This window comes from Erinaceus europaeus, chromosome 16 (genome assembly GCF_950295315.1).
Source record: "Erinaceus europaeus chromosome 16, mEriEur2.1, whole genome shotgun sequence".
Lineage (NCBI taxonomy): Eukaryota > Metazoa > Chordata > Mammalia > Eulipotyphla > Erinaceidae > Erinaceus > Erinaceus europaeus.
This window is the reverse complement of record NC_080177.1, coordinates 23,654,805-23,668,540: the sequence shown is the minus strand read 5'-3', so window position 1 is coordinate 23,668,540 and position 13,736 is coordinate 23,654,805. Positions and strand designations below refer to the sequence as shown.

The following is a 13,736-nucleotide window of genomic DNA, read 5'->3' as shown; positions in this document are numbered from 1 at the left end:
GGGTGGTAGTGCAGTGGGTTAAGCGCACATGGTGTGGAAGTGGAAGGACCGATGTAAGGATTCCAGTTCGAGCCCCCGGCTCCCCACCTGCAGGGGAGTCGCTTCACAAGCAGCGAAGCAGGTCTGCACGTGTCTATCTTTCTCTCCCCCCTCTGTCTTTGCCTTCTCTCTCCATTTCTCTCTGTCCTATCCAACAATGACGACATCAATAACAACAACAATTATAACTACAATAATAAAAAACAACAAGGGAAACAAAAGGGAAAATAAATAAATATTTTTTAAAATTTTTAAAAAAAGAAAGAAACAGAAATGCTGGTCTAGATGCTCTAAACATTGGCTAGAGTGCTTAATTCTTGGTCTTTTAAAGACACAAGGTCTGGCTGCTATGTAGGACGTAAAAGAAAACACGACATCCACTTTCCTTTGTCTCTTTGTCTCTTTCACCTTTCCCTAAGTCTCTGTGTTTCTGGCAATCAAGTCTAATAAACCACTAGTGTCTTTTCTTTAGCACATTATGGGAATCACATGCAGAGGAGGGTGATAGAAGATGCAAAATGGGGAGTCTGGCAGTAGTGCAGCAGGTTAAGCGCAGGTGGCACAAAGCGCAAGGACCAGCAAGCATAAGAATCCCGGTTCAAGCCCCCGGCTCCTCACCTGCAGAGGAGTCACTTCACAGGTGGTGAAGCAGGTCTGCAAGTGTTTATCTTTCTCTCCCCCATGTATTCCCCTTCTCTCTCCATTTCTCTCTATCCTATACAACAATAACGACATCAATAACAACAACAATAATAACTACAACAACAAAATAACACGGGTAACAAAAGGGAATAAAATTTTTTTTAAAAAAAGATGGAAAATGAACAAAAGCAACAAAGTAAGGAAAAGGTATGGGTTGTCATTTCCACAGCTAAGTAAATCAACCAAGCTGGGGAGATATCATAATGACAATTATGCAAAAAAGACTTTCAGGCCTAAGGCGCTGAGGCCCCAGGTGCAATCCCCTGCATCACCACAAACCAGAGCCTGTCAGTGTTGTGGCAAAACAAAGCAAAATCAGGAGGTGGAGGTGGCACGCAGTGAATAATGTTGAACTCAAGAGCATGAGGTTGTTTGATGGCATGTGCCAGAGTGATGGTCTGTTTTTTTTCTCTCTCGCCCTACCCCCTCCCATTAATAAATACATAAAAATAAAACTTAAAAAAAAATAATAAACCACTCATCTTTTCTGTTGTGAAGCTGATCATCCCATGACACTTGCTTCTTCCCACCCAAAAAACAAATTGCATAAAAAAAAAAAAAAAACAGCCATTCGGGGAGTCTGGAGGTAGCGCAGCGGGTTACGTGCACGTGGCGCAAAAACAGAAGGACCCGTGTAAGGATTCCGGTTCGAACCCCCGGCTCCCCAGCTGCAGGGGAGTCGCTTCACAAGCAGTGAAGCAGGTCTGCAGGTGTCTATCCTCTCCCCCTCTGTCTTCCCCATCTCTCTCCATTTCTCTGTCCTAGCCAACAACAACAATAACTACAATAAAACAAGGGCAACAAAAGGGAATAAATAAATATTAAAACAACAACAACAACCAGCCATTCAGGCAGTGTGGTTGTTCCAGCTATCATTATATAACTGAGGCCATCTAGTGGTTTCCAGTATGGATTGCAGGTATTAGGCCCTAGGACTCCAATCTTGGAATCTATTGTATTTATTTACTTACTTTGATGAGAGCACCATTCTGTTCTTGCTACTGGTGGTGCCGGAGATTAAACCTAGGACCCCTTGCATTCAAGTCCTGTGTGATACTACTGTGCTATCTCTCCAGTCCTCCAACTGGAATATGAATTCTACCTTTTGACGCATATCCTCTATTTACAAAACAGGAAGCCAAGGCTTTCTCTGAGTTTATTTGAGTGAGTTCAGTTCAGTAAGCATTTATTGTGTCCCTACCATATGCACTAATCTTTAAGCCTCTGATATTGAGGACTTTCTAGCAACCAACCTAGGGAGAAAAAAAATCCTAGTTTCTCTCTTCATAAAGAAGAGGCTTCACAGACTCTCAAAGAGTTGTTTCTTGATGTTCTATGCACACAAATAAAAGGTAGGGAACAGAATGTGAGAATTTAGATGTTAAAAATTGACATAGTAGGGGGCCAGGCTGTGGCACACCTGGTTAATCGAACACATTACAGTGCACAAGGACCCAGGTTCAGACCTCTGGTTCCCACCTGCAGGGGGAAAGCTTCACAAGTGCTGAAGCAGGGATGCAGGTGTCTCTCTGTCTCTCACTCTCTCGACCTCCCCCCTCTCCTCTCAATTTCTATCTTTATCCAATAAGAAATATATATATTTTAAAAATTGACATAGTTGGTAGATTTAAAGGGAACTTATCAAGTGGGGAGAGAGCATAATGATTATGCAAGATGACTTTCATGCTGAGCCTCTGAGGTTCCAGGTTCAATCCCCAGTATCATCAAAAGCTGATGCTGAGCAGTGCCATGGTAAAAATAAATAAATAGACTAGGAAAAGATAGACACAGGCTGGGGATATGGGTCAACCTCCAATGCTCATGTCCGGTAGGGACGCAATTACAGAAGCCAGGTCTTCCACCTTCTGCAACCCATAAAAAATTTTTGGTCCAGGTGGCCAGGCAGTAGCACAGTGGGTTAAGTGCACATGGTGCAAAGTGCAAGGACTGACTCAAGGATCCTGGTTTGAGCCCCAGCTCCCCACCGGTAAGGAGGTTGTTTTACAAGCAGTGAAGTAAGTAGGTCTGCAGGTGTCTATCTTTCTCTCTCCCTCTCTTGTCTTCCCCTCCTCTCTCCATTTCTCTCTGTCCTACCCAACAATAATGATAGCAATAACAACAACGATAAACAAGGGCAACAAAAGGGAAAAAAACAACCTCCAGGAGCAGTGGATTTGCAGTACAAGCATGAGTCCCAGCAATAACCATGGAGACAAAAAAAAAAAGAAAAAGAAAAAAAAAAGAATTTTGATGCACATTCCAAAGGCTCTGAACTCTAATTCCATCACGACTTGGAGAGGAAAAAAAAGGGTGGGTGAACGGGTGGGGGGGAAGGAGGGGGGAGAGGACACTCAGAAGTAGTAGGTGATTTAGCAAGGGAGAGAGGACCAGAGAAATGATGGGCAAATATATAAACAGTTATCTCTGGTGGTGGAAAAGGCGTGGAATTATATTCCTGTTATCTTATAATTTCATAAATCAATATTAAATTACTAATTATTTTTAAAAGAACAACATAAAATAGTAATAAAAATGAATAGATGAAAAAATTATAATCTAGACATGAAGTAGCAATAACAGGTGTATTTGAGAAGAAATATCATTTATGTATTTGACCAATCAATCTTTATAGTTGCAAAGACAAATATAAATTTAACTGGTCTCCTCAGTGGCACTCACTTTAGAATTTCTATGACCGGGGTCAAGGTAGTAACACAGCGGGTTTAAGTGCACATTGTGCAAAGCACAAGGACCAAAATAAGGATCCTAGTTCGAGGCCCCGGCTCCCCACTTGAAGGGGGGTTGCCTCACAAGCAGTTAAAGAGGTCTGCAGGTGTCTTTCTCTCCTTCTCTCTGTCTTCCCCTCCTTTCTCAACTTCTCTCTGTCCTATCCAACAACAACAACGACGATAAACAAGGGCAACAAAAGGGGGAAAAAAGCCTCCAGGAGCAATGGATCAAGACAGGTGCAAAAATGCCAGGTGTGCTTTTAAACTGCCAGTTCTAAGTCAACATCAGTTTCTCAATTCCCAGTGAGACTATGAAAAGGCAGCAAACTCAGTTTGGGTTCTCCTTTCTAGCTGTGATGATGGCAATAAAAAGAAAAAGTCAGCATCTGGTTTTCTCTCTAACAAAGCTGCTAAGCCCATTTCATCCAAGAAAAGATGCCATCCCAAAGGGAATACATGTCTCCAGAATGGTACTTAAGAATGTTTCATTCATTGTTGTCTTATCCAAAACATCTCTTACTGGCAGGCTAGTTGTCCATGGACTCCTTCCTTTTTTAAACCGGCATAAGGATCCCGGTTCGAGTCCCCGGCTGCCCACCTACAGGGGGTCACTTTACAAGCGGTGAAGCAGGTCTGCAGCTGTCTTATCTTTCTCTCCTACTCTGTCTTCTCCTCTTCTCTCCATTTCTCTCTCTCTTTTTTCCTTCATTGGAGGGGTTAATGTTTTACAGTTGACAGTGAATACAATAGTTTGTACATGCATAACATTTCTCAGTTTGCCACATAACAAATAGGACCTCTGTCATCCTTTTTTCCAGGACCTGTACCCCCCCCTCAACCCCTAGAGTCTTTTACTTTGGTGTCCATTTCTCTCTGTCCTATACAACAATAGCAATGGCAACAATAACAATAATAATAGGGCAGCAAAATGGAGAAAATGGCCTCCAGGAGTAGCAGATTCATAGTGCAGGCACCGTGCCCCTGCAATAATGACGGCAGGAAGAAAGGGGGGGGGGGAGGGGAGTGGAGGGAAGGGGAGGGGAGGGAAGGGAAGAGAGAAACAGAGAGAGAGAGAGAGAGACAGAAGTCAAGAGGAGAGAGGAGGGTGGGGAGATAGCATAATAGTTCTCATGTCTATTGCTCAACAATTTGTTTGGCTTTGTAAGTTAACTCTCTTTTCAGTCACCAGGTTCCAGATGCCATCAGGATGCCGGCCAGACTTCCCTGGATTGAAGACCCCACCAATGTGTCCTGGAGCTCAGCTTCCCCAGAGACCCACCCTACTAGGGAAAGAGAGAGGCAGACTGGGAGTATGGACCGACCAGTCAACGCCCATGTTCAGCGGGGAAGCAATTACAGAAGCCAGACCTTCTACCTTCTGCAACCCACAATGACCCTGGGTCCATGCTCCCAGAGGGATAGAGAGTGGGAAAGCTACTGGGGAGGGGGTGGGATATGGAGATTGGGCGGTGGGAATTGTGTGGAGTTGTACCCCTCCTACCCTATGGTTTTGTTAATTAATCCTTTCTTAAATAAAAAAAATTAAAAAAAAAATCTTCAAATAAAAAAAAAAATAGTTCTCATGTCTGAGGCTCCGAAGTTCCAGGTTCAATCCCTGGCACCACCATTAGTGAGAGCTGAAGTTGAACAGTCTCTGGTGGTGGTGGTGGGAGGGTAAATTGTCAAAGAGAAAGACAGGCACCTACAGCAACTGTTTCACCACTCATAAAGCTTTCTTTCCCCCACAGCTAGAGAGCTGGGTGCTTGCATAGCACACTCCATCCCTAAACATCCACTGTTTCCACTCAAGTTTTTTTTTTTTTTTTTCTCTTTTTGCCTCCAGGGTTATAGCTGGGGCTCGGCGCTGGCACTATGCCTGAGAGTCTGATTCCTTATCTTCTGTACCACCTCCCAGGTTTGCGCTGGCACTATGAAGCCACTGCTCCTGGAGGCTATTTTTCCCTTTTGTTGCCCTTGTTGTTTATCATTGTTGTTGTTATTACTATTGTTATATGATTTTTATTGCTGTAGTTGGATAGGACAGAGAGAAAACAGAGAGAGATGGGGAAGATAGAGGGGAGAGAAAGATAGACACCTGCAGACCTGCTTCACCGCCTGTGAAGTGACCCCCTGCAGGTGAGGAGTTGCTCAAACCAGGATCCTTGTGCTGGTCCTTGTGCTTTGCCCCATGTGCGCTTAACCCTCTGCGCTACCGCCCAACCTCCCACTGAATAGTTTTTATCTGATCTGATGCTGAAGAGGAACAAAGGCCTGGACAGAAAGAACTATCCAGCAGAAAGTAGGATACAGAAGAAAGCAGGACTGTGGGATGCAGGAGGCAGAGGGCACTTACCTGGTCACGATCTCCTGCAAAACAGCAGCTTTTCATGGTGCAAGAGTTGAAGTAACCCTGATTGTCAAACTGGAACACAGGCAGGCGGGAGTGGATATCATAGAGCACAGGGGGCAGGCGACGCCTCAGGGCCAGGAGCTGGGTTCCGTTGCTGTTGAATCTCACACTCATGGCACTTTGCAGGGATAGGTTGCCACCATAACGCAGGAGAGAACTGAAGGGCATCAAGCATAGGGATCAGTATGAGGCAGGCTGGGCAAGAATCTGCAAAGCACACCATATCTATTTCTTCCCAACACGTGCCCGGGAGATCCTGTAAGACACGCGCGCTCAATTTCGCAGAGAGTATTTGGATGCAGTGCGCTAGAAGGCAATGAGGGCAGAATAGCCCCTTGACTGCATTAGAGAAAATTATTTCTCCAGTTCAACCTCCAAGAGGTGAATTAACAGAAACAGAACAGGAAAAGAGCAACACAAATATCTTGAAGGTGATACACTCAATGAGAGCACCAAAAGCATGGGGGGGGGGGATTCAAAAAGGGCGAAGCCCTGCTGTGCTGTCTCTCCCTCCTCCACTCCATATAAAACACAAAGAATGGAAGAAATCGCTGGGGGGAGGGGGGAGTGGAATCCTGAGACCCCAATACAGCAACAAAATAAAACAAAACAATCGCCAATGTTTGTTTGACTTTGAATATGCTTTAGTTGATATATATACAACTCTATTTACCTAGGTTTTTTTAATTTTCCCTTTTGTTGCCCTTGTTTTTTTTATTATTTATTATTTTTAATTTTTTTATATTTATTTTTTCCTTTTGTTGCCCTTGTTGTTTTTTTTACTGTTATTGTCTATGTCATCATTGTTAGATAGGAGAGAGAGGAATGGAGAGGGGAGGGAAAGACAGAGGGGGAGAGAAAGATAGATATACCTGCAGACCTGCTTCACCACCTGTGCAGCAACTCTCCTGCAGGTGGGGAGCTGGGGGCTCGAACTGGCATCCTTATGCTGATCCTTGCCCTTCTCACCATGTGTGCTTAACCCGATGCGCTACCGCCTGACTCCCAGTTTTTTTTTTATTATTGTTGTAGTTATTATCATTGTTGTTATTGAGGATATCATTGTTAGATAGGATGGAGAAAGGAGGGAAAGGCATAAGGGGAGAGAAAGACAGATACCTGCAGGTCTGCTTCACTGCCTGTGAAGCAACTCCCCTGCAGGTGGGGAGACAGGGGCTTGAACCAGGATCCTTATGGTGGTCTGTGCATTTCACACCATGTGCACTTATCCCGCTGCGCTACTGCCCAACTCCCTATTTATCTAGTTTTTTACTAAGGAGTTTGCATGCTGTGGTTCACCTATTTCTCCCTCTCTCTCTTCTTAGCATTGACACATTTTTTATTGGATAAAGACAGATAAATTGAAAGGGTTGGGGGACAGAGAGAGATGCACCTGCAGCACTGTTTTAACACTTGTGAAGCTTTTACCCCTGCAGGTGGGGGTACATACAATGAAATGTATGCACTTAACCAGATATGCCACCAACTCGCCCCCACCACCTTTTCTTTCTCGTTAATAAGTAACTATATCTTTTTGATGACTAAGAAAACACTTTCAACTAGGATGTGTGAGTGTGTCTGTCTGTGCTTTATCTTTCTGTGAGTCAGTATTGTTGATTACCTGGATTTCTTACCATTCTTTTTTTTTAAACTTTATTTTTATTAGATAGAAACAGAGAGAAATTGAGGGGAAGGGGAGATAGAGATGGAGAGAGACAGAGAGACACTTGCATCCCTGCTTCACCACTCATGAAGCTTTCCCTCTGCAAGTGGGGACCAGGGGCTTGAACCTGGTTCCTTGCACACTGGAGTATGTGCGCTTAACCAGGTGCGTCACCGCCTGGCCCCTTCTTTCAATTCTTATAGCATGAAATTGCTGGTAGGAAGGGGGTTAAGTATATGCACCAGGGACACTGCAGAAATGAATAGCACATCAGAACTACTAACTCATCTGCTCACAGACACTGCTATCATGAAAGGAAAGTGGTCCTACAAGTTTTTTGGGGGGAGTGGGGAGTCTATAAATTCTAGGGAAATCACAGACTTGAAAATGAACTCAATGGACCGACCAGTCAACGCCCATGTTCAGCGAGGAAGCAATTACAGAAGCCAGACCTTCTACCTTCTGCAACCCTCAATGACCCTGGGTCCATGCTTCCAGAGGGATAGAGAATGGGAAAGCTATCGGGGGAGGGGGTGGGATATGGAGATTGGGCGGTGGGAATTGTGTGGAGTTGTACCCCTCCTACCCTATGGTTTTGTTAATTAATCCTTTCTTAAATTTAAAAAAAAATGTAAAAAAAAAATAAAAAATAAAATAAAATAAAAATATATATATATAAAAAAAAAAAAAGAAAATGAACTCAAGATAACGAAAGCAGATATATCCAATTATAAATTTTATGAATTGGAGCTCAGCAGGGTTATTTTAGGAGCCCCAAGAGGGGGCACTGTGGTAAAGCTCTGAACTTAGAAGCATGCGACCCAGAATCTAATTCCTGGCACTGCGTATGCTGGAGTGTTACTCTAGCCCCTCTCTCTTTCATGAAATAAATAGAATATTAAGAAATAATAATTGAGAGTCAGGAGATAGCGTAGCGGGTTAAGCGCGTGTGGCGCAAAGCGCAAGGACCGGTGTACGATCCCGGTTCAAGCCCCTGCTCCCCACCTGCAGGGGAGTTGCTTCACAGGTGGTGAAGCAGGTCTGCAGGTGTCTTTCTCTCCCCCTCTCTGTCTTCCCCTCCTCTCTCTATTTCTCTCTGTCCTATCCAACAACTACGACATCAATAATAATAACTACAACTACAATTAAAAAAAACAAGGGAAACAAAAAGGAAATAAATAAATATTAAATAATAATAAGGGAGTCAGGTGGTAGCACAGCAGGTTAAGCGCAGGTGGCACCAAGGGCAAGGACTGGTGTAAGGATACCAGTTCGAGCCCCCGGATCCCTATCTGCAGGGGAGTTGCTTCACAAGCGGTGAAGCAGATCTGCAGGTGTCTATCTTTCTCTCCCCCTGTCTTCCCCTCCTCTCTCCAATCCAACACAACGACATCAATAACAAGAACAATAATAACTACAACAATAAAACAAGGGCAACAGAAAGGAATAAATATTTAAAATATTAATTAAGTGGAGGTAGATAGCATAATAGTTATGCAAAGAGACTCTCATGCCTGAGGCTCCAAAGTCCCTGGTTCAATCCTCTGTACCACCATAAACAAGAGCTGAGTAGTGCTCTGGTAAAAAAAAAAAAAAAAAATAATAATAATAATAACAACAACAACAATTAACATTGGGCCAGCAGTTTACAAAATACTCCTTTTTCTGCCTCCAGGGTTATTGCTGGGGCTCAGTGCCTGCACTGAGAATTTGTAACTGTTCCTGGAAACCATTTTTTCCCATTTTTATTGCTATTATTGTATTGTTGGATAGGACAAAGAGAAATCAAGAGAGGAGGGAAGACAGAGAGGGTGAGAGACAGATAGACACCTGCAGACCTGCTTCATCGCTTGTGAAGCAACCCCCCTGTAGGTGGGGAGCCGGGGGCTCGAACCAGGATCCTTACGTTGGTCTGTGTGCTTCATGCACTTAATCCACTGCACCACCACCCAGCCCCCAATAGACTCTTTTTTTTTTTTAAGATTTTATTTATTTATGAGAAAGGGGGAGAGAGAGAGAGAGAGAACCAGACATCACTCTGGCACATGTGCTGCTGGGGATCAAACTCGGGACCTCATGCTGAGAGCCCAAAGCTTTACCACTGCGCCACCTCCTGGACCACCACAATAGACTCTTACACCTGACACATCAGAGTTCCCAGGTTCAATCCTCAGCACCAATGTAAGACAGAGCTAAGCAGTGCTTTGGTAAAAACAAACTAAACACTTCGAAGAAGTTTTAATAATATTTTACCAAATGAAAACTTAAAAGAAAATCTCTGAGAAGAGGTTTAATACTGAATAAAAAATTTAAATAAACTAATAAATATGTATTTATTACAAGAATGATGGGGAAAAGCAGCAACTGAAAGCAAAAGCAACTACCACCCTGTCTGCACAACCACTAGCCACCATTAAGTCCAGCGTTCCTCAAAGCAGTCTTCTCTAGAGGGCATAATGCTTTGGTAGTCCAGCTATGTGTGGAGACAAGGCTTGGGCAAAGCCAACTTTAATCTTTTCAGATTGAAATAAGAGGAGAGACTTAGATTAGCAGTCCCTAGAACTACAGACACAACGGAGAAGCCTGGTATTCATTTATGGAGCGAGTAATAATCCTCGCAGAGAAATGTTCTTATAATGGTCCTAAACACTCACATACAGAGGATGAATGACCAGGCTGTTACAAGCCAGGCATTTCCTTTACAGGGTGCCCTTAGCTGCCACAGGCATGTGGTGTTATCTAAACACTGAGCTCAAAAACAACGAGAGGCTTTCAATTCAAGATCAGCATGGAGTGTGCGAATAAGCCAGCATCTGTAGGACTGAAGAGGAGTTGGGGGTGGAAACAAGACTCAGCAAAAAGAAATTTGGCCTACCTCACCAGCCACAGCAGCAGGGGTTTGCATCAGCTCAAGCTTCCCTGACAGGAAAGCTGGGCCTCTGGTGAACGCCCCTCCCCTCTACTAACAGGAACTTCCTCTGCAGATTCTAGTCCTGTCTGTCTGTAGGAGTCTGTCTGTAGGAGTCCGATAGGACAAGTATCCAGACCACCCCATCTTCACCTCAACTCCTTGATGGACTGTTTATAATCTGGCCACTCTATGGGAAGCTACTTATGGGCTCCAAAAGTTTATTCCTGTGCTTTTTAGGACAGAGAACTCCTATCACTCACACACAGAGAGAATAAATGGATTCTTATTCCTTGAATCTTTAGGGGTGCTCTCTAAAGAGCAGCAGCTCCTAAAACTAAATAAGTTCGTGACTGTGTAAAATTCAATTCCTTCCAGAGGGAGGAATGACGCTGGACATCCAGGAAGTTTGTTATGCTAACTACAACTTCTCAGCGGGAACTCTACAGCTAATCCTGATAAGAATGATTCAGCTCATCAGGAAGAAAAGGTTTAGAAGAGTTGGTCCATATAGTCAGGATGAAAAGATAATGTCAGAGACCCACAGTTTGCAGCTGCAAGCACAGTGTGCTTGAGAATCATCTGATACTTTTGGCCAAAAAAAAAAGTCTCAGGATCCATCCCCAGATATTCCAACTTCTCCTTGGGAATGGCCCTAGAACCCCGAATTTTACAAGCAACCCCAGTTAATTCTGATGCATGTGACTTTCAGACCACACTTTGAAAAACATTGTTTCATTTTAGAATTTGGGGGTAAGAAAGAACAGGGGTGATTGAGAATAAAGGAAACAAGGCAGAAAGAAAGCAGATTATCAGAGGCTCAATACATAGTCAACTATACGACATGGCACCTTTAAGGTTTGTGTCTATTTGCAAAAAGAACTCCACTTATTTTAATTAATTAATTTTTGACAGAGGATGAAAAAGCAAAGTGGGGTGGGGAGACAGAGAGACACCTGTAGCACTGCTCTATTGATTGTGAAGGCTCCCCCCGACCCTCCCCCAGCAGGTGGGGACTGGGGGTTTGAACCCAAGTCATGGCGCATCTTAACATGTGCACCCTCTACCAGTGAACCACCACCTGCCCTACTCCATCCCGGCTCTAAGGTCAGAGTTATACTCTACCAACAATAATCTGAAATGCTTTTTCTTTTTCTTTTTTTTTTTTTCCTATCATCAACACCTTGCCAACAGAAGTTTTTCATTTCCTCTTGGAGTACTGAGGCTTCCTTAAATACCTCAGTCCTAACTGTTTTTCTAGGCTCTATACCTGATAAAGGTTACGTCACTATCTCCACTTCTCCAGAGAAATAGCTACCACACTAAAGTAAGATGAGTATTATCTTGAAAGGTCTTGCTAGAAGAAAGGAATATATAAAATTTATTTTAAAATATCCTTAGGAGGGAGTCGGGCGGTAACACAGCGGGTTAAGCACAGGTGGCATAAAGGATCCCGGAGTAAGGATCCCAGTTTAACCCCCCAGCTCCCCACCTGCAGGGGAGTCGCTTCACAAGTGGTGAAGCAGGTCTGCAGGTGTCTGTCCTTTCTCTCCTCCTCCCTGTCTTCCCCTCTTCTCTCCATTTCTCTCTGTCCTATCCAACAACAATAGAACAATAAAACAACAAGGGCAACAAAAGGGAATAAATAAATAAATAAATATATATATAAAAAAGCAAGAGAAGTCGGGAGTTGGACAGTGCAGCGGGTTAAGCACACATGGCGCAAAGCACAAGGACCGGCGCAAGGACCAGCGTAAGGATCCCCGTTTGAGCCCCGGGCTCCCCACCTGTAGGGGGGTTGCTTCACAGGCGGTGAAGCAGGTCTGCAGGTGTCTGTCTTTCTCTCCCCCTCTGTCTTCCCTATCTAACAACGACATCAGTAACAACAATAATAACTACAACAACAATTTTAAAAAAGGCAACAAAAGGGAAAATAAATGTAAAAAAAAAATTTTTTTTAAAGCAAGAGAAGTCAACAGTCAGGAAAATAATCCTTGCTTGTGAAATCATCCAGTTTTTTAACTTGTTTTGTTGTTCTCCGAACCCAACATACGCACCTGGACTTCCTATTGCATTCACAGGGTAAACAGAACATCCAAAAAAAAATTTTTTTTTTCCTACTTGGCAAAGGCTAAGGCTTTAGAACAAAAGGAAAATAGGGTAAAGCTATTTCCAAGGAAATTCTCCTGGGTATAGCAGGATATAAAACAGCACACTGATAAAAATCCTAACAACTCTATGAACCTAGATTCCCATAAGTCCATGATAAAGTAACTCATCTTACAGTGCCAGAACGATTTTTTTCAACATTCACTGGCACAGATTTCCTCATAGATTCTATGCGGAAGTTCCCTTGTGAAATACTTGGGAGTGAAGCACTGCTACTCCAACTCACAGAGCTCACAGCTGGGGCAAAAGTGGGGTCTTACAGGAGGAGGGAAATTTCTCCCTTTAGATTTCTGTCTATCAAGAACGCGGGCCATTTTGGATGTCTTATAATAGGATGCGATAGATCACAGGGGACATTAGAATTAAGTAAAAAGTGTGGCACAACCCATATCTACCCCACTGAAATGTGTTCAGGGTTCCAGTGATTTCTTAATCATCTTTTAACAGAATTTTAATTTTTTTATTTTTATTATTATTTTTTAAGTAGAGCACTGCTCAGCTCTGGCTTGTGGTGGTGCGGGGGGATTGAACCTGAGACTTGACGGAGCCTCAGGCATGAGAGTCTGTTTGCATAACCCTTATGCTATCTACCCCCACTATTTTTAATTTTTATCTTTATTTATAGAATAGACACAGCCAGAAATCCAGAGGGAAGGGGGCGATAGAGAGGGAGAGAGACAGAGAGACACCTGCAGCACTGCTTCACCACTGGTAAAGCTTTCCCCCTGCAGGTGGGGACGGGGGCTTGAACATTGTTCCTTGTGCACTGTAACATGTGCGCTCAACCAGGTGCACCACCACTGGCTCCTTAACTGTTTTTCCTAATACTTTCTCTACCTTACCGTGTAAGCAGCCATGGCACTACATGGATATTCCATAGCAGCTGGGAAAGCTTCATGTATGGTAGTATATGGTGTTCCCCCAGCCCCATAATCCATTTTTATTTCTTTTGAGATATGTATGATAAAAATGGGGGGGGGGAATTGGCCTCCAGGAGTGGCATAGCACATATGTGAGGGCATACACCAAAAAAGCTCTAGTAAGTAGATGGATGGTGACTGAACAGTGACATGCTATATTGAGACTGCTATATTAACTGGAACACCGATTTAGGGA

At 43.6% G+C, this 13,736-nt stretch overlaps 1 protein-coding gene across 3 annotated transcripts in view; it reads right to left on the bottom strand.

Annotated features, from left to right (window-relative positions):
- Window positions 1-13,736, bottom strand: part of DCAF5 (DDB1 and CUL4 associated factor 5) — a 120,797-nt gene that overhangs the window by 49,425 nt on the left and 57,636 nt on the right. For all 3 annotated transcript variants that reach the window (XM_007535326.3, XM_016193536.2, XM_016193535.2), the window contains one exon: window positions 5,824-6,037. In XM_007535326.3, the coding sequence (XP_007535388.1) occupies window positions 5,824-6,037 (214 nt within the window). The remainder of the gene's footprint in view (window positions 1-5,823; window positions 6,038-13,736) is intronic.